Source organism: Callithrix jacchus, chromosome 7 (assembly GCF_049354715.1).
Source record: "Callithrix jacchus isolate 240 chromosome 7, calJac240_pri, whole genome shotgun sequence".
Taxonomy (NCBI): domain Eukaryota; kingdom Metazoa; phylum Chordata; class Mammalia; order Primates; family Cebidae; genus Callithrix; species Callithrix jacchus.
In genome coordinates this window covers 146,451,574-146,477,197 of record NC_133508.1, presented here as the reverse complement: position 1 = coordinate 146,477,197, position 25,624 = coordinate 146,451,574, and the positions used below count along the sequence as shown (strand labels likewise).

The 25,624-nt window shown below is 38.3% G+C and overlaps 1 protein-coding gene across 2 annotated transcripts in view; it reads right to left on the bottom strand.

Annotated features, from left to right (window-relative positions):
* Window positions 1-25,624, bottom strand: part of EEIG2 (EEIG family member 2) — a 70,608-nt gene that overhangs the window by 34,496 nt on the left and 10,488 nt on the right. For both annotated transcript variants that reach the window (XM_078332687.1, XM_035252317.3), the window contains exons 2-3: window positions 4,636-4,756; window positions 920-949 (exon numbers count right to left, since the gene is read on the bottom strand). In XM_078332687.1, the coding sequence (XP_078188813.1) occupies window positions 920-949; window positions 4,636-4,756 (151 nt within the window). The remainder of the gene's footprint in view (window positions 1-919; window positions 950-4,635; window positions 4,757-25,624) is intronic.

Below are 25,624 nucleotides of genomic sequence, written 5' to 3'. Positions count from 1 at the left end.
AGAAAAATCATATGGGTTCTTGATGATGTTCTTCAGTCAGTTGATTAACCAGTTCTGGAATGAGTCTATCTCACATCTCCTTGTTTTGTAACATTAAAAAAAATCTCTAGTTGAGGAAGGTTTTCTATTACTTTAACAAAGAACATCCTGACATTGCAACCAATTAGATTTAGGGTGTTTGGTAGATATAGAGGTTAAAACTAGTGTACAAGGGCCAGGCATGGGGGTTCATGCCTGTAATCCCAGTACTTTGGGAGGCCAAGGCAGGAGGATCACTTGAGGCCAGGAGTTCGAGACCAGCCTGGGTAATATAGCAAAACACCATCTCTACAAAAACAAAAAACAAAATTTAAAAAGTTAGGAGAAAAAAGACTCATGTACAATCTCTTGGTTTAGGTGACTGGATTGACAGAGGCACCATTCACAGAGACTGCAAATAAAAGAGGACTATGTGAGTTTCTGGTAGTGTTGTTACTAATTCCTTCTAGTCAACAACAAGGTGAGCACATTTACTAGTAATTCCACATAGCTAGTAAAAGTAAAAACCAGCAGTACTGACCATGTTTATACAGAGAACTAAGACAGCATAAAGGAGGGGTCCTCTTACAGTGGGGGGAGGTGGGCCTGGCAACACTTCCCAGGTGAGACCCTTTGAATTATCACCTGCTATGGTTTAATGTAAACCAGAGATCCTCTAGCAGGCAGGCTGAATCTAAAGAATAATATCCCATAATCAGCATTTAGAAATAATATGTCTATAATTTACTGTTAGATCCAACTGTTCAAGCTCCAAGTTGCTTTATATAAAAAGAGCCAAGCTTGAACAGATATTAGAAGAGTAAACCATTTAATTTTTAAGCCTATAAATAGCAATAAGCAACATTACATGTTCCAAAACAGTTAAAGAACATCTGCTTACCTTTGCATAAGCTTTTCCACCTTTTAATTCCTGCCAGAGACAAAAAACACTATAAGGATATCATGTAATTAAAAATTTAAAATTAACTATATGTCAAATAATTCTGAAGTAGACATATATATGTGGGCAAATATAGATAGTAAATTCTGATGATCTTAAATCTAACTATTTAGACTCCCACAATCCCCCCAAATGACCAGAATTTTTATTTAGCATTTCACTTTAACATAAATGAGACAAATGGTGAGAACATAAGCTAATATTTTGTTTATCTGATGAAGAAGAAATGGTCAAAAAGTGTTATGGACTCACTGCAAAAACTGAATCACCAAAGAAAGGTTAAATTATCTACTCAGTTAAGCACACTAATATAGTATACAAAGATTTCAACAAGACTTGAAACCACAACTCAGGGACAACCAGCTTTTATGAATCATTGAAGAGTTACTTTATGTGTATAAAAGCATATGTTTAGTCTAGTACAAATCCTCTTACCTAATGTGAACAAGACTGGTCAAAGTGGAAAATAACAAAAAATAATAGATAGATGTCTTTTTTAACTTAAAATATGTAACTGTACATTAATTTGCCATATCTTTAGGTTTGTTGTCATACACCTCTAAGAATTAAGTGTAAAGCACTTAGAACAATACCTAGCATAAGGTATATGTTTGTATATATGTATTTGGTGAATATAAATATGCTAAGAAACAATCTATGATAAACTCCATTAACATTCATGAGTATTTGCTGTTCCTCCCTTTCCCTGCTTCACTGATTCCACGTGTGGCCAAGCCACTAGATCTACCCCATTACGAAGGACCACATTTTTATTAGGTCACTGTCATATTCCTTGATAGTGCCCTTCCTTAAGCCAAGGAAACAATTTTTTTTCCAGATGATCCTTATTTCTGCTAATTCTTTTCTTTCCTCCTCTCTATAGCCAAATTCATCAAAAGACTTATCTATGTTTGCTACATCCTACTCTCTATTCAACCCACTCCAACTGGGCTTTAACCCTTATTTCCCTCTGTAATAGTTCTTTTTCATTTTTTATTTCTTAGATACAGGGTCTCCGTCAACCAGGCTAGAGTGCAGTGGCATGATCATAGCTCACTGAAACCTCAAACTCCTGGGCTCAGGAGATCCTCCCACCTCAGCCTTCTGAGTAGCTAAAACGACAGGTGCATGCCACCACACCCCGCTAATTTTTTTTTTTTTTGTAGAGACAGGTTCTCACCATGTTGCCTTAAGCAATCCTGGCTCCTCAGCTTCCCAAATTGCTGGGATTACAGGTGTGAACCATTGTGCTCGGGCCCTCTGCAATAGCTCTTAAGATTACCAAGCCAAGGCTCCCTGTTTTCATCTTAATCGACATCTCAGTAGTAGGTTACAGGGTTGGCCACTCCACCTCCTTTCTTGTATCATTTTCTTCACTAAACTTCCATGGTATCACAATTGCCTGGTGTTATTCCTACCTCATTGGCAACTCCTCACTCTCTTTTCCTGGACCTACTCCTTCATTCAACCTCTGTAGAAAGAATGCTAGTCATATCCCAATTATCCATTCCTCCCCTCCATAGTAACAGAATCCTCTGTTTTTAGTTGGGCATCTGGCTGCACAAAAATAACCATTTCTATGTTGTAACTCTATGCCAAAACATAAGCACTTCTCCCTTTGACTATCACAAACCACCTAAGTGGTCTCTGCGATTCATCCAACACAGCAGCAAAAGTGATCTTACACAAGATGATGTCTCTCCTTATTAAAATCCTCCAATACTTTCAATTATAATTAAACTTCATAAGGCCTGGCCTGATCTAGCAGATCCAATCCTATTACCAAGAACTTTCCCTCTGTTTCCCATGCCGCAGTCAGGCTGGTCTTGTCATTTAAACATGTCATGCTTCACTGCATGGGGTTCACAGTACTTCTGAATCTGTGGTTCGATATCTTTGATCAGTTTTAGAAGATTCTCAGCCACACTCGTCTCTCCTCCTAGGGCTTATACAGTTAGACCTTTCTACTGTCTCCTACATGTCTTACCTTCTTTCCTGTCTATTCCACCCTTGTTTTCTCTGTGATTTAGGCTGAATATTTTCTTCTGTCTTATTTTCCAATTTACCAATGCTCTCTTCAGTTATGGTAAACCTGCTGTTAAATCCATCTGTTGAGGTTTTCTTTCATTTACTTAGCTTTAAATTTTAGTTAATGTACTTCTCAGTTTTAGAATTTAATTTGCTTTTTGTTTTTTTTTTAAACAATTTTTAGTTATCTGATGAAATTCTCTATCTTGTTCACTAATTATAGTTATTATAAAAGTCTGTCTTTGATCTTCCCAAAATTTGTGTCTTCTGTGGGTCTCTTTTTATCATATACAAGTGTATGAAAACTTGAAGAAATAATTTGAGATTCAGAGTGACGTGATATAGGGAAAGACATATATGCTTTTGGCGAGTAGTAAGGAAGAGGCAGATCCAAGAAGGGATCCTTTAGAATCCCCTTAGATTGGCCCTTCCCTAGGCCTTTATATGGCTGCCTCTTTTTCAAATGTTACCTTTCAGAGAAGTCTTCACTGACTCCTGCCCCAGTTCTCTAAAATAGCCTCCTTTGTCCAAGCTATTCTCCACTACCTGATTGTTTCCTACACATAACACTTATGACCTCAAATAATCTTATTTGGCTACATGTTTACAGTCTCTGGCTTTCCTATCACACCTCCCCCAACTCCAACCAGAAAGTAAAGTATTTGGGGGCAGGAACTCATTCCAGTTCACCACTGTCCTCCCAGTACCTGGAATAGTACCTGTTGACTGGTCACTGATTGCTTCCCTGTGTCCTAGGCAACAAAGCACAATATCAAACTTTTTCATCTTTGTCAACTTTATAGGTAAAAAATGGTATCTTATTTGTAATTTTAATTTGTGTCAGATTTTCATGTTTAAAAGCTATTTATAGCATCATGATAGAGACTGCATCTTTATCTGATACAGGACACAGAACTAGCATGGAAAAGAACAAGGCCAGAGACTCTTGCTTTCATTCTAAATCTTTCTTCTCTATTTAATTTTTAACCATTATATGTATTATTTTGGTAAGTATAACATATGTATACACACACACACACACACACACACACACACACACAAAGTTGAACCATATGAAATTACCACTTTTTAAAATTATTGGTAATTTGCTTCAACCTAATATTGGGAAAGAAAATATACAGGAAAGAAAACAGACTTGGAATCAGAAAACTCTGTGTTTGAGTCCCTGCTTTGCCATTTATTAACTATGTAAATTTGGGCAAGTAACTTCTCCGAGCCCTGGTTTCCTGAAAATGGAGAAAATAATACCTATTTTCAGGGTTATTAGTTATATTACACGTAAAGTTCCCAGAACAATGCCCAACAAAAACCCGGAATTTAACAAATAGTGATATAGATATATATAGTCCCCAAACTAATACAAATAAGATTAATAGTTATATGCATAGTGACAGTGAGATGAAGGTTCTTGAGTAATATTTTAATTTATAACCTCAGATTCTTCATCATATTTGCCATGATAATTTAAATTACTTTAGCAAGTGTGAAGTAAAACTGCATACACGGTTCTAATGATAAAGATAAAGCAGAGCTAAACAAAACAAGCTGGTGACTATGGAAATAACTATGGTTTCTGAAAGGGAAGAAGTAATAGGCTATTTTTATACCTTCCTCACTGACACTCTGTAGATACAAGGATCTAGGATGCCTGTGGCAGCACTTGCACTCATTTTGCACATAAACGAGAACTTCTTTCTCCAGTGAACACAGTTTGCTTGTACCACCTCCCTGAAAGAAAGAAAAAAAGAGCCAATTAATTAACTATTATTGATGACATGTTAAAAAGCAGACCCACACTTTCACTCAAGTCTAATGCAAAAGTAATGTAATAAAAGCCAGTATTTGTAAACAGTGTAACAGGAAGGAAGCAAATTCCTAACAATGTGCTCTGAAAATCTTTGGAAGGTTTTAATTATCCACAGGAAACTGGAAAAACGTGAATTTACTTATCAATTAAATCAGTATAAAGTAAGCCACACCATTCACTCACTCAACACACAATGTACATTTACTTTATATGTTGCACATGTGGTACATGCTTAACCTACGCCAACTGTCTTGCATGCTCTGCTCATGTACCCCAAAACCTATAATCCAATAAAAAATTAAAAAAAAAAAATATATAAAGACCAGGACAGAGTTCCTGACCTTGTAGGGCTTATATTCATAGTTAACGCAAGTGACAGAAATATGAACACATGCTTATTCTAGGAATAAGCAAATCCTTGTTTTAAGATGAACTATTGTCATAGTTTTACTCCAGCCATAACAGCAATATCAGCTGCCATTTACTGAGAGCTTACCATATGCTATGAAATTTCCCAACAACCTTGTGAAGTAGCTGGCATTTTCTTCACCTTATTTATTTAATTAATTATTTACTTATTTATTTGAGATGGAGTCTTGTTCTGTTGCCCAGGCTGGAGTGCAGTGACATGATCTTGGTTTACTGCAATCTCTGCCTCCAGGAGTGAAGCAATTCTCCTGCCTCACTCAGCCTCCCAAGTAGCTGGGATAACAGGCACCTGCCACCATGCCAGGCTAATTTTTTTTTTAGTAAAGACAGGGTTTTGCCATGTTGTCCAGGCTAGTCTCAAACTCCTGACCTCAGGTAATCCACCCGCCTCAGCTTCCCAAAGTGCTGGGATTACAGGTGTGAGCCACTGTGCCCAGCCTCTTCACTTTAAAGATAAGGAAAATGAGGTGTGATGTGAGAAGTGAACTCAAGGTCATTTAAGTAGGAGGTGGTAGAGAAGAACTGGCATTCAAACCAGGCCTGTTTAACTTTAAAGTCTACTTGCCCATACAGGAGAATCTGTATTTTCCCACAGTTTTTCTCTTTCAAGCTTCCAGAATTTTGTACATACTGTTCTCTCTGCTATCGTGTGTAGGTACAGGGGCAGGGCTCAGCCTTAGAAAAGGATAACCATTCCTCTAACATAGGAAAGAGAGAAAGATAACGGATAAAATAAAGAGAAAACTAGAGAAAGCAAAAGAGAACAGCAAGAGAGCCCAAGAGGCTGAATAATTTTGATTTTCTTAGGACAGTAATAAGTCATGTCTGTGGAGTGATAGGGACTGGTAAGTGAGTTGAAAATTTAGATAAAGGCTTAGAGACAGAAAAACCGCTGTAGTGAATGTGAAAAGTCAAACTTATGGCTGCCTCAGGGAATAAAATAGATTTTTATTAGGATCTACCAGTTATTTTTGTTGTTGTTGTTGTTTTTGAGACAAGGTTTTACTCTGTCGCCCAGGCTGGAGTAGTGGTACGGTCACAACTCACTACAGCCTTGACCTCTCAGGCCCAAGAGATCTTCCCTCTTTAGTCTCCCCAGTAGCTGGGATCATAAGCATGTAACACCACACTCAACTAATTTTTTTTTTTTTTTTTTTTGGTAAAGATGGGTCTCCCTATGTTACCCAGGCTGGTCTCAAACTCCTGGGCTCAAGCCATCTTCCTGTCTCAGCCTTCCAAAGAGCAAGGATTATAGGTGTGAGCCACCTAGCCTGCTTTTTCTGATTTCTCAATCAGTACACAGAAATCCAAGAACAGGAATTACAAAAAACAAAACACCATAATTTAAAAACCAAGTATGCATTTGTGTGTGGTGTGTGCATGTGTGTTTACTTTTAGATACCAAACAGACACAGGAATGGGAAAGGAGGACCTGCATTTTACCATTGGTTCCACTATGATAACTTTGGCCATTTTTTTTCCCTTAGGAACCCTTAAGTGATTTAATGAATCATGATATTAAGAGTGTATCTGTGGGTTCATAGCAGAGTCTCCCTTGAAATCCAGGCAGGGTGTAATTTATTGGTGCAGTCACAATACCAATTGTGAGATAAGTTGTTTGATAAAGGATGGACCTGGAGGTAGTTGTCAGGCAGCTGGAGGACTCCTTGGTAAGGAGGGCAGTTGCTAACATGTACACTCAAAAATAAATACATTAAAAAAACAGTGAATAGCAATAGAAATAAGCAAGAAAAAAATTCAGATTTTTTTTTGACACAGGGTCTTGCTCTGTCACCCAGGCTGGAATGCAGCAGTACAATCTTGGTTCACTGTAACCTATGCCTCCTGGGAGCAAGCAATTCCCATGCCTCAGCCTCCCAAATAGTAGCTGGGATTACAAGTGTGCACCACCACACCTGGCTAATTTTTGTATTTTTGTAGAGATGGGGCTTCACCATATTGGTCAGGCTGGTCTCAAACTCCTGGCCTCAAGCGACCTGGCCACCTTAGTCTCTCAGATTGCTGGGATTATAGGCATGAGCCACCGCACTCAGCCTAGAATTTTTTATTATTGCTTCTCTCCCAACATCTCTTGGCCTCAAGACTTGCTGGAGGCATCAGCTATGGTCTCCGGAGCTCCTAACAAGGAGATATAGATAGAAACAATGATGTCCTGAACCCTTCAGGGTTCACTGAGCTTCAAGGTGCTCGGTTGTTCCTGTCACTGAGACCACTGATACATCATCTGATATCAAGAAACAATATTTAAAATAAAACTATTTTACTTTCATTACAACATTATATACAATTTCTAGTTAAACATGGCAGGTTGAGTGTATGTATTAGCCTCTGCTCCCTCCCAAAACCTACTAAATAAAAACAAGTAACGTATTACCTCACAGGGACGAGGAGAACTAGAGACAAAAATAAGTGGCCAGGGACAGACAGACAAGTGACAGCTAATTTAGCATAGTGAGGAAATTTGAACCTTATGCTGGTAATAGTAAAAGCAAAGAGTAAGAAACTTAAACAGGCTTTGAAGTCGAACGAAGGAGGGACAAGGCAGAGGATTGATCAAAAATTGTTTCAGATATAGTCAGACTGCAGACCTCTCCTTCCCTGACTCCTGCAGACGACTGAGATGTATTTTCCTGACAAGGTGAAATGGAAGGATGCTCTGGACAGCCTGTAGTGAGGACAGTTATTAGAAACAGCAAGTGCAAAGGCATGCTGGCCAGGGTAATGAAAGATGACTTAATGCTGAGACTTCCAGCCTTCCCCAAACCTGGCTTCTCACAATGCCAGAACCAAGCACCTGTTCTTCAAGATGTGGGAAGAATATTCTCTGGGGAATCCAACCCAGCTTCAAAGAAAAGATTTCATGAGATGGATTTTGAGGGTTCCCAATGACACAGCCAGCCAAACCAACCTATAATAAAAATCTGAGATGACAGGCACCCCCACATACACAAAGCTCCCGATGAACATTTAGTGCCTCACAGTTAAATATGAGCAGCTAAGTGAGGGAAGTCTTTTAATATGAGAGAAACCAAAATGAAAGAAAAAAACTAACTTGGCTGGTTGCAGGGGCTCATGCCTGTATTCCCAGCACTTTGGGAGGCTGAGGTGGGAGGGTTGCTTGAGCCAGGAGTTTGAGACCAGCCTGGACAACAAATGGATACCATTTCAACAAAAAATTTAAAACTTAGCTGGGTATGGTGGTGTGCGCCTGTAGTCCCAGCTACTCGGGAGGTTGAGGCAGGAAGATCACTTGAGTCTAAGAGTTCAAGGCTGCAGTGAGCCCTGAGTGTGCCACTGTACTCTAGCCTGGGTGACAGAGCAAGACTCAGTCTTTTTTTTTAAAAAAAAAAAAAGGGAGAGAAAAATAGCAACTTGAACAAAACAGAGCATGTGCTTGAAGAAGAAAAAATATTCTGAGTGATTAAAAAAAGAAACTGCATCTACCACACAGGAATAGGATGCTATATTTAAAAAAAAAAAAAAACATACAGAAAATTAAAAAGTGCTCAAGGAAATCCAAACTACTGGGCTTGATATTTTGTCATTCCAGATCCACTTTACCCTTCTCTGTGGCCAAGGCCAGTCTTATGAGCTACATCAACCAGGCTCCCTTGCCCTCTACCTCCGATTGTGCTAAAGTGACAAACACTGCAAGGATAGAGGGCAGGAGGAGAGGGAAGCAGATGCAGTTATTCTCCTTGCTCCTTTCCTGTTGGGCCATGTGAGAAATAGAGGATTGTGCTTTTCCATAATACACCTTGTAGCACTTAGACTCTATATTATTCGTATTTATGACTTTGTTAAAATAAAAATAAATTAAAAAACACTGTCAGGTACTGAATAATCTAAAAATAGGAACAAAAGTATTCTTCCCTCCCTCCCTCCCTTTCCGCTTTCCTTCCCTCTCTCCCTCCTTCCGTCCCTCCCTCCCCTCATCCCTCTCTTCCTTCCTTCCTTTCTTTCTTTTGAGAAGGGGTTTTGCTCTGTTGCCCAGGCTGAAGTACAGTGGCATAATTGCCATTTTTCATTTGTCTGTGAAATAAGTGTAATTTCTAGGCAATACTAATTATAGAAATACATCTTAGATTTTTATCTACTTTAAATGCCTTTATAGTGTAGTAGCTTTTAAATGCCTAATTGTATACGATATCATTTGTACAAACAGAGGGCAGCTTTGGCCTGAGTAATGAAAACCAAAGAAATCAAGTGAACGCTGTATGTGAATGTTTCTTTTAAGAAACAAACCAGACAAGCAGGAAAGAAGTATTTGCAGAAATAGTAATCTAGTTTAGTTAGACAGTGGAGGAAGCCAACATTAAGTCTGATGGGCTTGGGGAAAAAATAAGAGATTAAGAAACTTCAGCACAGCAGTATAAATATGGGCAGGTAATTAAAATTACAGTGTAAAATAGAGGTAGAGAACTGGTTTTCATACAGGCATGTCTTTAAATCTTAAGGGAAAAAATATACTTCCCACAATTCCATGTCCTCATCGACTTACTATCACTCTGCCTTGAGGTCCAAGCTCCCTGAAGGTGATGATACGAAGGATAATGATGACAGCATTTATTGAGTGCTTATTATTACAGGGATTGTTATAAATACACATATTAAAAATTACACATATTAACATACTAAATCCTCAAAACAACTCTATGGGAAGGGTACTCCATTTTATAGACAAAGGTCACTCAGCAGGAAAAGTTGGAAATGAAATTTGAAGAACTGTCTCTACAGTGTAGACATTTTCCGTCTCCTTACCTCCCAGTAACTTCTCAGTTCCTCTTAATCAGGCTTCTACCCTCCACAATTGAAACTGCTCACCAGTAAGTAACTAATTGCAAAATCCAAGGGCACTTTTTTTAGTATCATACTTGACCCTTATACATTCTTAAAATACTCTTTTTCTTTCTACTTCTATGACTATTTGCAGTTTCTTTTTCCTCTGTCTCCTTAAAATGTTGATATCCACCAAGCTTCTATCCTTGGCTTTCTTATTTTTTTAACTCTGATGGCCTTAATTATTATCCATGTACTGAGAACTTAAAAATCTAAGTCTTCAGGCTGGGCATGGTGGCTCACACCAGTAATCCCAGCACTTTGGGTGACCAAGGCAGGCAGACTGCTTGAGCTCAAGACAGTTCAACATGGCAAAACCCCATCTCTACAAAAAAATATAAAAATTAGTCGAGCATGGTGGCATACACCTGTAGTCCCAGCTTCTCAGGCAGCTGAGGTGGGAGGGTTGCTTGAGCCCAGGAGATTGAAGCTATAGTGAGCTGAGATTGTGCCACTGTACTCTAGCCTGAGCAACAGAATGAGGCTCTATTTCGAACAAACAAAACAAAACAAACACAACTAAGTTGTCTTCTTTAGTCCTCAGATTCATATATAAGCATGTTAACTGGTGAACCCATCTAGGAGTCCTGGCCTCTAGGTAAGGGTTTAGATCTCTGACATCTGTTTATCATCATACTCCCCACCAGGTTAATAGGTAACCCACCAGCTTGACTAGTCAAATAGTGTGCCCAGGAACATATGTGGCAAAGATTGTCAGTTACTTACCCAATATGCAGTCTCCCCTCTTTCTTAAAAGGAGAACCCTAATTTTACTCAAACAGGCAATATGTCCAGTTAAAAGACTGCATTTTCCCAACCTCCCTTGCAGCTACAGGGTAAGCATGGGATGGAGTACAAGCTAATGAGATATAAATGGAGGTTATTGGGTATAACTTCTGGAAAGGCAGAGTAAAAGAGGGATAGTTGAAATGTATCCTTTTACCTTTTCTACTTTTCTTTGCTGGAAACCGTCATGATGATGATTAGATTCTCAACAGTCATTTTGGACAATGAGGTTACTCTCAGGAAAAGCCAAGTGATGATGGTGCAGAGCCAGAAAGAAGGTGGGTCTCTAATACATGTAGCCTTGGACTGTGTCCCTCCAAACTCCTTATTTTGGGGACAGAGTCTCACTTTGTCACCCAGGCTGGAGTGCAGTGGTGCGATCTTGGCTCACTGCAACCTCTACCTCTCCAGTTCAAGTCATTTTCCTGTGTTGGCCTCCCGAGTAGCTGGGACTATAGGTGTGTGCCACGACACCCGGCTAATTTTTGCATTTTTTGTAGAGATAGGGCTTCACCATGTTGGCCAGGCTGGTTTCGAACTCCTGGGCTCAAGTGATCCACCCAACTTAGCCTCTCAAAGTACTGGGATTACAGGTGTGAGCCACTGTCCCTGGCCAAGCCACCACATCCAGCCCAAACTTCTTAAATCTTATTATTTAAAATGCTTATTTTGGGTTTTGTTATATACAGCTGAACTGAATCCTAACTGTCATAGACTAAGTCTTATCATTCCCATGGAATCTGGAAAGTTCAAATGTTGTTCACATTGTTGTAGGTGATCCAGGAATCCCAGAGTCCTGTTTCCCTCATTTAAGATTAAGTATATGGATGAAATACTTTGGAAACTATTGTACATATTTTTCATGACCCATAGAGTCCCACCCAATGAAGCCAGAAATAAGCTCCGATTCACTTCCTGGGCAATAAGTTCTTATCCAAACACATGGATACTGCCTCCCAAGTAGTAGACTGACAAATGTGCTAGAACTCTGAAACAGCTTCTTATCTGAGTAAGAAAGTCAAAGGCTGGGCGTGGTGGCTCAAGCCTGTAATCCCAGCACTTTGGGAGGCCAAGGCGGGTGGATCACAAGGTCAAGAGATCGAGACCATCCAGGTCAACATGGTGAAACCCTGTCTCTACTAAATATATAAGAAAAATTAGCTGGGCCTGGTGGCGTGTGCCTGTAATCCCAGCTACTCAGGAGGCTGAGGCAGGAGAATTGCCTGAACCCAGGAGGCGGAGGTTGCAGTGAGCCAAGATCGCGCCATTGCACTCCAGCCTGGGTAACAAGAGCGAAACTCCATCTCGGGAAAAAAAAAAAAAAAAGAAAGAAAGTCAAATAAGCCAAGACAAGATCAGGTTGGGATCAACTAGAGCTGTGCAAAGTGTACTTATCTATTGATTTTACCTCATGATGTGCAAACAAAGAATCCTTATTGGAGAAGAAATCCAGAAAAAATGATGAAGGTGGAAAAGAGTACAGCATAATGCCAATCATCTGCCAAACACAGTAAACAATAAAGATTTGTTGACCAAATGAATAACTGACATCACGTATGGGCCACTAATGACTGGTTCCAGCTACCTATTCCTGCCTGTGTTACCTCCTATTTGTAAATAAGCCCTTTCCTGTGTCTAGCAACACTATCCCAATTTTTCTCTGAAACATGGCAACAGAGAAATCATGGTCCCCATTCAGATCTATCTTCCTTATTGTTACTAGAAAACTCCTTTTAAAATACAAATTTGATAATGTCATTTATGTTTAAAATTCTCCACTGCTTCCTCTTATAGGATTAGGTTCCACCCCTTTAATGCGGCCTTTCCATGATTAAGCCTACCTTTAGTCTTATCTCTTGACCCCTTCTTTCTGTCTCATACTGTTTGTTGTTCCCATTTACTTCACACTGTTTCTCATTTGTATGCCTTTGTTCATGATTTTTCTCTTCTCTGCATTCCATCCACTCTCCTTTCAGCTTCCCCCACTCACCAGTTTAACTCTAACTCATATACAGTAACTGTAACTCTTTTATACAGTTGCTTAACCACTTTCCAGAAACAAAGAAACAGAGTATGATTTGTGTTGACACTGTGAAAACCCAAGTATTTCTAAGATAAAGTGATAAAGCTGTTGACATAAAATAATAGTTTTGTCATTACCTACTCTAAAAATCTCTCTTCAACTCAGTGTCCCATATGACCAGGCCTGCCTTGGTTCCCTTCTCAGTGTCCTCCCTTCCCTACCCTAGAGCACCGTCCCCAGGGGAGGGGCGGGGCAGAGCTGGCTGCCTCCACTTCCTCCATCATTCACTGTCTTCAGTCCCCCAAGACAGCGTCCTCATTTCCCTTTCTCCCAGCCTTGTTTCTGGCAGTGTCTCGTATAATGGCATATGTTTCAAATAAACAAACATTATAAATAAATTTTTTTTAAAAGTATAGGCTAAAAAATAGCTGACTATGCCTTTTCTTAACAGGAACTGAAATGGAAATATATGTTAAGTAATCTTTATAGTTTTGTAACATAAAAATAATAGCCTTGGATTCTCAATCTCTCTAAAAAAGGTTTTGTTCATGCAACTAAGGCAATTACTCAGATTTTTGTGTGTGTGATAATCTTCAATGTGTATACACACGCACACACATGCACAGCTGTCAGATAGCTGTCCAAACTAAACAACCAACCAAAAAAGTAGCAAAGTTAGTTTGCCACCATTTGTTATACTGATGGGTTACCATGGAAATAAACTCAGACTACTTGGCATCTGAGACAAAAGTCACATTAGTAAATGCTTTCCGTTATGTGAGTCATTAATTTCCTATGACTTTTATGCAGATGCTTAACCACATTCCAGAAACAAAGCAACAGAATATGATTTGTGTTGACACTGTGAAAACCCAAGTATTCCTAAGATAAAGTGATAAAGCTGCTGACATAAAATAAGCAGAGGACTCAGAAGAAGATAATGTTGCTATGGCTATTGTGTTTCAAAAGAGTCAAAGAAAATCTAGAACGTCTTTAAAAAATTAAAGTAATATAAAATGAAAATTATGGATCCATTTTTTTGTGACTACTGTATCAGCAAAATGCATTACTCATTCTCACAATAACTTGCATCTGTATACCCTAGGTACACATTTAAAATTATGCCATGTCTTGGTAATTCAGTGTATATTTTTAACTTTTTAAAAAACAGTGACAAGAAACTGCTATGAAGAATACAAACTGTTTGCCAGATAGTATTGCATGGAGGTTAAGAGCTTAGATCCAGAGCCAGGATGCTTGTGTTCAAATCCTGCCTCTGCTACCTGCCAACTATCACGCTGGACATGCTTCTAACCTCTCTGTATTTCTTCCTATGTGAAACAGGATAGTAACAGTACCTACAACTCACAGGAATCTGGGGAAACCAAATGAACTATTTAGAACAGTGCTTGGCTTACAGTATATCTCAATAATATATGTTAGAAGTTATTATCAAAGATGTATATAGTCCACCTGAATTAACCCACCAGAGTGAAGTAATGGTCGAATTTATAAGTAAAGATCTTTTCAATATTAATGAAGATTTCTACTTCTTAAAAGATACAGACCCTTGAGAAAAAAGAAATATGGGAATGGAAGCAAAAACAAGTATTTTAATGCCCCAAGGATAAATCAGATCTACAAAATTGTGATTTTTAATTACAACACTAAGAATAAATGAACATCTCATACATCAGAGATATTTTTGGCTTGCGTATGGGTGAAAAGTAGTATCAATTCATTGGGAAGAATCGAACACAAGAAGATTTTATTTATTTATTTATTTATTCACTTATTCATTTTGCTAGTGGGATTAGGGAGTGAGGAAAATGATAATCCAGTTTTGGACATTTTGAGGTTGAGGAGCCTGTGGGTCCCCTATTTGGAAATGTCTAGGAGGCAGACAGATACACAGACTTAGAACTCAAAGGTGGTCAGGGCTGAAAATACAAACGTAAAGGACTGGCTGTGCGTGATGGCTCAAACCTATAATCCCAGCTACTTGGGAGGCGGAGGTGGGAGGGTTGCTTAAGCCTGGGAGTTAGAGGCTGCAGTGAGCCATGATTGCACCACTACATTCCAGCCTGGGTGACAGAGCGAGACCTCTCTCTCTGTCTCTCTCTCTCTCTCTCTCTCTCTCTCTCTCTCACACACACACACACACACACACACACACACACACACACACACAAACAACAACAAACGGACAAAAGACCTCAGCATGTAAATGGTCACTGAAGCCATGGGAATGGATAAGGCCATTCAGGGAGAGTGAGTAGAGGAGACAAGGAAGAGGGCAGAATCTGGAACTCCAAGGAACAAGAACACTTAGCGTATAGGAGAAGAAGGGGCACAGGCAAAGGAGGCTAACATGTCAACAGTGGCAGGAGCAAAGGAGATTACGTTGTTACCAAAGCCAAGGAGAAAACCTTTAAAGAAAGAATTGCTGAACTATGAAATGTGGCAGAGAGGTCAGGTAACATAAAGACTAAAAAAAAATTTAGCAATAAAGAATTCACTAATAACACTAGCAAGTGTAGTTTCAGTAAAAGGAGGGATGGAAGCCAGATTACTATGAGGAGTGGAGGCAGGGAACATAGATATTTCAAATATTTTAGTGATAAAGTGGAAAAGTTAGGGTGGCAACCAAATGGGGATATGTGTAAAGGGAAGATTTCATTTTAACATGTAAGAGGAGACTTAGGCATGGTTTGGTGCTGATAGTAAAGAACCTGTCAGAACTAAAAAAAAGTTGAAGATTTGAGAGAGTATGAATAATGGCACCGGAGGAGGTCCATTCCTGAGAATGCCAGAGACGATAGGATCCAGGTGATAGTTAGGGTAACTGGCCCTGAACAGGAGAAGAGGCTCCTCTTCTATCATGAGGAGAAAAAAAGAAAAGAATGAGCTCTAATACAGGGAAGTTTGTCAGCAGACAACCGTTCATTGTCTAGAACTGTTCTGATGAGAAATTTCATATAAAAAGAGTATTAATTAGCACACAGTAGGTCCTCAAATGAATACTTGCTGATACTTGTTTATAATCTTCTATATTACAAAAAGTCTTTATAGCTCCATGTAAGATTTTTATTCAGTGACTGACAGATGTCTTGATGAAAAATTTCATTAAAAAACATGTCCACTACAGAGGACAGAAAATGTTTACAAACTATATAGATGATAAGGAGGGGTTAACATCCAAAATATGTAAGAAACTCATACAACTTAATAGCCAGAAAAAAAAATCAAATAACCTGATTAAAAAATGGGCTAAGGACCCAAATAGAGATTTCTCAAAAGAAGACATACACTAAGACAGTAAATTTCAAATGTTACCACAAAAATATTAAGTATCTGAGGTGATAAATGTGTTAACTTATTCCACATTGTAATTAAATTATGACATCTCTTTTTATACCATAAACTTATACAATTACAAATTGTCAATTTACAATAAAAAAGAAGACATATAAATGGCCAAGAAGTATGTGAAAATATACTCAACATAGTTAATCATCAGAGAAATGCAAATCAAAACTGCAGTGAGTTAACACCTTCCTATCAATTACAACGGATATTATCAAAAAGACCAAAGACAAAGTGTTGGTGAGAATGTCAATTGGTACAGTTTGGAAAACAGTATGGATGCGCCTCAAAAAATAAAAAATAGAACCATGATATGACCCAGCAATTCCACATCTGAGTATATATCCAAAGGAAATTAAATTAGTCTTTGGAAGAGATATCTGCACTCCCATGTTCATTTCATCACTATTCATGATAGACAAAATACGGAAAACATGTAAATGTACATCAACAGATGAACAGGTAAAGAAAATGTGGGGTGTATATACACCCAATGGAATATTATTCAGCCTTAAAAAAAAAGGAAATCCTGCCATTTGCGACAACATAGATGAACCTGGAGAACATTATGCTAAGTGAAATAACCCAGACCCACAAAGACAAATATCACATAATCTCACTTATATGTGGAACCTAAAAAAGTCAAACTCACAACATTTATTTTGCTATAACTATACAAATTCTACATAGCATCACCTCCTCACTTCCTAGAAAGAACAATACAGATGTAGAGGACAAAACAAAAATGAACTAACAGGAGAAAAAAACATTCCAGATTAATTTAAGGAAAGACTTCATACTGAAAATTTCAGAATACACATTATAGGCTGGGGAATTTGATGAAAACTACACAAAATTTTCCTACCAATAAGGTAAAAATCCTGCAAGGATATAGGAAATTAAAATTAACTTATGAACTATGACACACTAGAAAAGGCAAAACTGTGCAGAGAGTAAAAGAATCAGTGGTTGCCAGGGGTTAGGAGTAGGAGAGATGAACAAGTAGAGCACAGAGGATTTTTAGGGCAGTGAAACTTCTCTGTACTATGCTATGATGGCGGATACATATCATTATACACTTGTCAAAACAGAGAACAGACAACACCAAGTGTGAACCCTAATGTAAACTATGTACTTTAGATGACGCTGCATCAAGGAAGGTTCATTGACTTTAATGAATGCACCACTCTGGTTTGGAATGTTAATAGCTGGGGGACACTGTGCATATGTGGGGACAGTGTACCTTCCACTCAATTTCTCTGTGATGCTAAAACTGTTCTAAAAAACAGTCTTTTCAAATCAGATTATGCACATAGAAATGAAAATATGTTCCCCACAACTCTTAAAAAAAAAAGGACATGGAATAAATAACCACAAAACCGTGAAGTTGATGTGAAGTATGGATTCTACACCCAACACAAACTAAGCATTGTGTATGAACGAAAAAGAAAGATAACTCTTAGAGAGGCAAAAAAACTATCACCCATGTACCCTTTCTGAATAAAACACTTGAAGAAATGTATGAGAACATGAAAAATGAATTAAAAGTTCGATCTTAAGGATCAGGAAAAGGTACATTGGTGTTTTGTAGGAAATTTAAATAATAAATCAGGAAAAGGCAAAAAACCAACTTAGTAGGTTACTTGTTCTTCCAAAAATACGTTACTTTTGAACAAAAGGACTTTTTATCCTTTCTGAATATTCTAAAAAGGTGTGGGAAAATAATAGTTGTAAATAGTTTCTTCAATTACAGATCCAATCAGCCAGTTCCCAGATCAATAAATTTATGGCTTCTTATGTATCTAACATGAAAAGCCAAACCCTTCGGCTAGTATTCAATCTTCTCCCTTCAACCTCTCAAATTTGAGCCCCTACAGTTCTTCACTATTTTCTGCCCAGGCACTAGGCACCTGCACGTCTGCCTTCATGGTGTTCTCATCCTTTAGGATGCCCTCCCAAATGTCTTCTTATCCTTTCCTAGTATCCAGCCTCACACACATGGTACAAAGAGGAGGGAACAAATTTGAGACTCAGCAGATCTGGGCTCAAGTTTAATTTTGACACTGAATGGATGTTGAACAAATTACTTTCCTCTGTATGAATTTCCTCTTATGAAATGTTTTATAGTCAGGTACAAATTGGTAAACATATGTTGTCTGAATCTAAAATGCTTATAAAAAATTACTAAATTAAATGGTATTATAAACACACACCCCACACTGTTATAATTCAAGACATTGCTCAAAAGCTTTTCCTATGATGTATTTCCTGAGTCCCTGAATAAAATGATTCTCTGCTTCCTATAAACTCCTGGAGTCTTCTACATGCATGTCTGGAGTAGCTGCTTTGCAAATGAAAGCTATGGAGAGTAAGGGAAATAGGAGTTTAATGAAATTTTTGCTATTATTAATTTTGCCACCCTCCAGTACTGTGAAAAATATTGCTACGTATTATGAAAGTATTCCTCCACTGAATTTTTACAATTATCAAAAGGGAACGCTATAATATCGGAGGAGGGAAACATATCAGAGTTTTCTGGTACAGGAATATTAAGCAGTAAGTTCAAAAGAACATGTTCGGGTCACCAAGACATACTTGGAAATATAGATAAGAAGATGGCAGGGTGTTTACATTCTTGAGATCAAGAGAGAAATGAGCCAACAACACAGCCAGCATATGACAAAACAGCACAAAGAGTTATTACAAACTGTACCATGACGGTTCTACTCTGGCTGTCTTGCTTATCCTCACAATAATATTACAATAATTCAAAACTTATGCAGATGATGTAACTTATAATCAAAGGCAGAGCAGCACAGCCTACTATTAATATAGCTCTACTTTGAAGGAATGTCTGGGGAGGAGACGGAAGGGATCTATGCATTGGTGAAAGGATGAGATAATAGACAGCTGTATATAAAAGGACTGTAGTGAGCATACATGCTGGGAAATTTCTTGAGTGTCACAGACCTGCTGTGGTATCTCCTACTGATATTGATCACAGTCAGTGTAAATGGACTTTATGTTTATACCTTATACTGTGTGACTTGACCTATCTGACACTATTCCTCACATAGACGGAAACCCCAGGGGTAACAAGGGAGGTGGGTTAGAAAAACTGTAATAGTTAAAATAGCTTCTTAACTATTTTGAATGCTGGATTGATGTTTCTTTGAAGGTAATACAGCACCAGCAGAGAGACATGTGGCAGCTAGGGTTTATATGTTATCTTGGCAAAAATAGCTCTTGAATTCATTTTTACTTACTACCAGTTGGTAATAATTTTTAGTTCCTTGAATGAGCAAACAGTAAGAACTAATATTGCAGTTATTACTAAGTTCCTGGTTGCTTCAGGAAGGCTTACACTTGATTAGCATCATGAGAAAAGTTACAGTTTTTAATTACATATAATTACAAATGCATATTATCTGTATTATTAGTTTGATGATTATGTTTACCTTTCTATTAACAGAAATTATAAAGGTAATTTATGATTGCTTATAAGAGATTATCAATTTAGCTTAAAGCAAAATTTTGTAACCAATTATGTTCTTTTGGAAGGACTACGAATAATCTTTCCTAACTACTTCCTGAGGCTATTTCTAAAACTGTTTTCTGCCTCATGAAGGAAACAGTGATGTCCAAAGAACTGCTTGCATAGATATTCAGGTGTCCTTCCTGTAAGTCATTTCTTAACCATAACGATACCTAGGATGGTACACAGAGGTGATATTTTAACAATACAAAACTTTATGGTGCCCTGAAGTGGCCCTCAAAAAGATAACAACAGAAGATAAAATGTTAATAACTTTATGTTTAGACACCAGCACTAGAGAATTCTCAGAAATTGTCATTGAAAAGTGGCTGCAATCTGAGAAGAAAATACAAAAAATGTAAACTAGAAATAAAATGTCACTAAATGAGTTTATTCTCATGCTATGCTAGCAATGACTCACTTAAATGAAACAAAGCAAACATACAAAGTCCAAAATCAATATTACGGGTAGTTCCTCACTTCCGTAAGATAGCATAAGTCTTGGGTATAAGCCAGTTTCTAAGCCACAATGCTTGAAAATAGCATTTGATTAGGAAAAGTCTGGGAATTTCTTGTTAAACTAGTAATCAGGTTTTAGGACAGAAAAAAAATGCATTTTTGAAGAAAGCGTACAGACTTTCAATCATGAGTTTGATTTTAATATTTGTATCCCTATTTTCATTTACACAAATCCTGTGCCTCAACGTATAATCATGTTCAAGTCCCTCTCCTAAAAATAAAGAAATAAAACACTGCTGTTTATTCTTGTCTTTCCCTATTACCCAACTGCATTTTTCTCCTTTTCTTCATTAACAAGGCTTCCAAAAGAAGTTATACTTGGCCGGGCGCGGTGGCTCAAGCGTGTAATCCCAGCACTTTGGGAGGCTGAGGCAGGTGGATCACGAGGTCAACAGATCGAGACCATCCTGGTCAACATGGTGAAATCCCGTCTCTACTAAAAATAAAAAAAATTAGCTGGGCATGGTGGCACGTGCCTGTAATTCCAGCTACTCAGGAGGCTGAGGCAGGAGAACTGCCTGAACCCAGGAGGTGGAGGTTGCGGTGAGCCGAGATCGTGCCATTGCACTCCAGCCTGGGTAACAAGAGCGAAACTCCATCTCAAAAAAAAAAAAGTTACACTCCACACTTCTGCTCCTTCACCATCTGCTCACTCTAACCCCTTGAAGCCTGGTTTCTGCTCCTACAACTCCATTGAAACTTTTCTCTCACAATTCACTGAAGACTTGCTGACTGCCACATAAACAGAGCATCTCTCAAATTACCCCATCTCTCTACACTGTAGCAGAGCTGAACACCCTCTCCTCTAACACACTTTCTATAGTTAGCTTTTGTGATACCACCTACCTCCCCAGTGTTTTGGTCTCATTTGCCCTAATTCAGTCTTTTCATACCAAGGTCCTATCCTCTGGTCCTTGTGTTTGTTCTACATGCTATCTTGGCTTTTTTTTTTTTTTTTTTAATATTAGCCAACATTAGTTGAATATACTAATGTATAATAATTGAGTTGGCCTAATAAAAATTTGGGGGGGCTGAAATAATTATTCATTTAAAAAATTGTTATAAACAGTTGCTGGAGAGGATGTGGAGAAATAGGAAAACTTTTATACTGTTGGTGGGAGTGTAAATTAGTTCAACCATTGTGGAAGACAGTGTGGCAATTCCTCAAGGACCTAGAAATAGAAATTCCATTTGACCCAGCAATCCCCTTACTGAGTATATATCCAAAGGATTATAAATCATTCTATTATAAAGACACACGCACATATATGTTCATTGTGACACTGTTTACAATAGCAAAGACCTGGAACCAACCCAAATGCCCATCAACGATAGAATGGACAAGGAAAATGTGGCACATATACACCATGGAATACTATGCCACCATCAAAAAAGATGAGTTCGTGTCCTTTGTAGGAACACGGATGAATCTGGAAACCATCATTCTCAGCAAACTGACACAAGAACAGAAAATCAAACACCACATGTTCTCACTCATTGGTGGGTGTTGAACAATCAGAACACAGGGAGGGAAGCATCACACACTGGGGTCTAGTCACACACCGGGGTCTGTTGGGAGGGGAATAGGAGAGGTACAGAGGTGGGTAGGGAGGTTGGGGAGGGATAACATGGGGAGAAATGCCAGATATAGGTGATGGGGAGATGGAGGCAGCAAACTACATTGCCATGTATGTAACTATGCAACAATCCTGCATGTTTTGCACATGTATCCCAGAACCTAAAGTGCAGTAAAACATATATGTAAAATTGTTGTAAAATACTCATAACATTGACCATCTTAACCATTTTTAAGTGTATAGTTCAGTAGTCTTAAGTACATTCACACTGCTGTACATCCAATCTCCAAAACTCTGTTTATCTTGCAAAACTAAAACTCTATATCCATGAAACTCTTCATTTTCCCCCACCCCAGTTGCTGGCAGCCACCATTCTACTTTCTATCTTTATGAATCTGACTGCTTTTAGTACCTCATTTAAATAGAATCATATAGTATTTGTCTTTTTTGTGTGACTGGCTTATTCAGCATAATGTCCTCAACATTCACCCATGTTGTAGCATGTGTTAGCATTTCCTTCATTGTTTTAAGGCTGAATAATATTCCACTGTAGGAATATACCACATTTTGTTTATCTGTTCAGTCTGTGATGGAAACTTAGGTTGCTTCCACCTTTCAGTTATTTAGAATAATGCTGCTATGAATATGGGTGTTCAAATATTTAAATCCCTGCTTTTAATTATTTAAGTATACATCCAGAAGAAGAATTGCTGGTTTAAAGTTTTTTGTGGGGCCACCATACTATTTTTCACAGTGGCTGGCCCATTTTACATTCCCAACAATGCAAAAGGGTTCAAATTTCTCCACATCCTTGCCAACTCTTGTTATCTTCAGTTTTTTTTTTTTGATAGTTGCCATCCTAATGAATGAGAGATGTACCTCAATGTGGTTTTGATTTGCATTTCCCTAATGATAACTGATGCTGTGTACCTTTTCTTGTGTTTTTGGTCATTTGTATAACTTCTTTGGAGAAATTCTATTCAAGTCCTTTGTCCACTCTTTAATTAGATTGTTTGGTGTTTTTGTTGTTGAGTTGTAGGAGTTTGTTACTTATTCTTGATATTAATCCCTTATGAAATATATGATTTGTAACTATTTTCTCCCATTCTATGAGTTGCCTTTTCACTTTTGGCCTAATACACTGTAAATACAAACAAATTCTTAGAGTTATTGGAAACTCTAATATCCTCATCACTAAAGGCCCTAACAGAGACTGTAGTTACTTTTCTAGCCTATTCCTTTTCCCAGCCAAGGCTATACAAGGTAGTGCAGTTTTTCAAGGGTTGTGTAGCAGTTTTTGGCTTGGACCTCCAGGTGAGAAATCTAAACTCTATTTCTCTGTTATGTAACAAAGAGGTCACATAAGATAATAAAAATGTCTTGGAGTAGTTGGCAGGAATCTTGAATTTTAGATCTGCTCTACCACTTAATACTACTATAATGCTGAGTAAAATCATTTGCCTTTGCTGATCTTTATTTGCCAAATAGAATCCTAATAATTGCCCTCCTTGCCTCACAAATCCTGTGGAAGCCTTTAAAGATGGGTGGGCAATATTCTTCGATATGACCCAGCAGTCATGCTCCTCAGTGTTTAACCAAACGAGGTGAATACTTATGTCCACACAAAAACCTGCACACACATGTGAATGGCAACTTTATTCACAATTGCCAAAACTTGGAAGCAACTAAGATACATAGATGAATGGATAAACAAACCATGGTATATCCAGATAATGACTAGTATTCAATGCTAAAAAGAAATGAACTATGAGGCCATGAAGGAACAGAGGAACCTTAAATACATATTACTAAGTAAAAGAAGCCAATATGAAAAGGGTTACATACTGCACGATTCCAACTATATGACATTCTGGAAAAGGCAAAGCTATGGAGACAGTAAAAAGATCAAGAATTAGAAGAGAAAGGAATGAAAAGGGAGAACATAGAAGATTTTTAGGGCAGCAAAACTATTCTATATGATACTAGATTGGTGGATACATGTTATTAGACACTTGTCAACCCCATAGAATGTACAACACCAAGAGTAAACCCTAATGTAAGTTGTGAACTTTGGGTGAAAATGATGTGTCAATGTAGGTTCTCCACTGGCAAGAATGCATGACTGTGTGGCTGCATGTTGCTAGTAGAGGAAGCTATATGAGTGGGAGGCAGTGGGTATATGAAAACTGTGTACTTTCCACTCAATATTGCTCTGAAAATAAAGTCTATTTTAAAAAAAGGCAGGCAGAAGAAGTGCCCTCAGGCAATTCAGGGAAGGAATTAGAGATGTGAAGAACAGTATTCAAGTAGTCAGTTTCAAGAAATAGGTAATTTTCAGAGTATTTCAGAGTGCAAAGGTACAAATGAGAAAATATTGACCAGACATGGCAATCCAAAATGCCTGATGGTATTAGCAAAAACAGTTTTTGTTCAATGGTGGGGCAGCAGTCAGAGTACAGGATTGAGGGGAAAAGAGAAATGCTTAAGAGACAGGAAATGTAGATTATTTTTCTCATAAAGTTTGTATCAGAATTCATAGAGAAGGAGAAGGAAGGTAAACAAGGATAGGATCAAAGATACAGAGAAATGGCAAGGAACAGGAGGAAGAGTAGTTCATCCTCTGAAATGATAGTTAAAAGACTGGTGAGGATGCAGATTAAGTCTGTAAGTGGAGGGGTGTGAGACAGTAAGAAAGAGAGACAGACAATAAAAGGCAAGACCTCCTAGGAAGTGGGCAGCAAGACCTAACACAACCTCATTATTACTCTCCAGGAAGTAGCAGCTGGAGAAACTGTCTTGTATCACTTGACACTAAATTATTTCATATCTACACCAAAAGTCTGAAGGCCAGTCAGTTCAGATTATACCTTTCTTTCCTGTAATCTGTAGGAAAAAACTAAGGTGAAAGTCTTGGTCACCTATTCTCCCTAAATCCCCAGTCTGCTCTGTCCTACTGTTTTGTTCTTCCTCATTCTGACTCACTCTGTTGCTCTTCTCTCTCCCAACTCATTCCACTCATACACCACCTGAAACCTCTGTTTAGGATTAAACAAACTCTCATATTCGCAGTCTCTTCACAGAACACTCCTCTTATTGCCTAACTGAAACCTGGCTATCTCATGAGGACACTAGCTGCATTGTATCCCTACAGCGGAGGTTATGCTTATTCTCCACCCCCGTCTTCCAAGGTCCAGAGGCAGTGCCAGCACTCTCCAAACTCTTCATTGCCACTTGCAGGCAATGAAAACTCTGTGTTTTTTCCACTCAATTTTGCTTTGAAAATAAAGTCTATTTAAAAAAAAAGGTAGGCAGAAGAAGTGCCCTCAGGCAATTCAGGGAAGGAATTAGAGATGTGAGGAATAGGATTCATGGAAGTCAAGACAGTCAGTTTCAAGAAATAGGTAATTTTGAGAGTGTTTTAAACAGAGTACAAAGGTACAAATGAGAAATCATTAACTAGACATGGCAATCAGAGCTTAGGGCTTAAAAGCTTGAGGTACATGATGTCCGGCTTATGTCACACTCTTCCCTTCCAGGTTGATGTGACAGTGAAGTAGCCGTTTTGCAATTTTTCTCTCTTTACTCCAACACCTGCAATCATTCTGGCTGCAATCATTCTGGCTATCTTAATACCATGCAAACAACACACCCTAGACTCAGGGTTCTTTGCCCTACGCCATTCTTCACACCATCT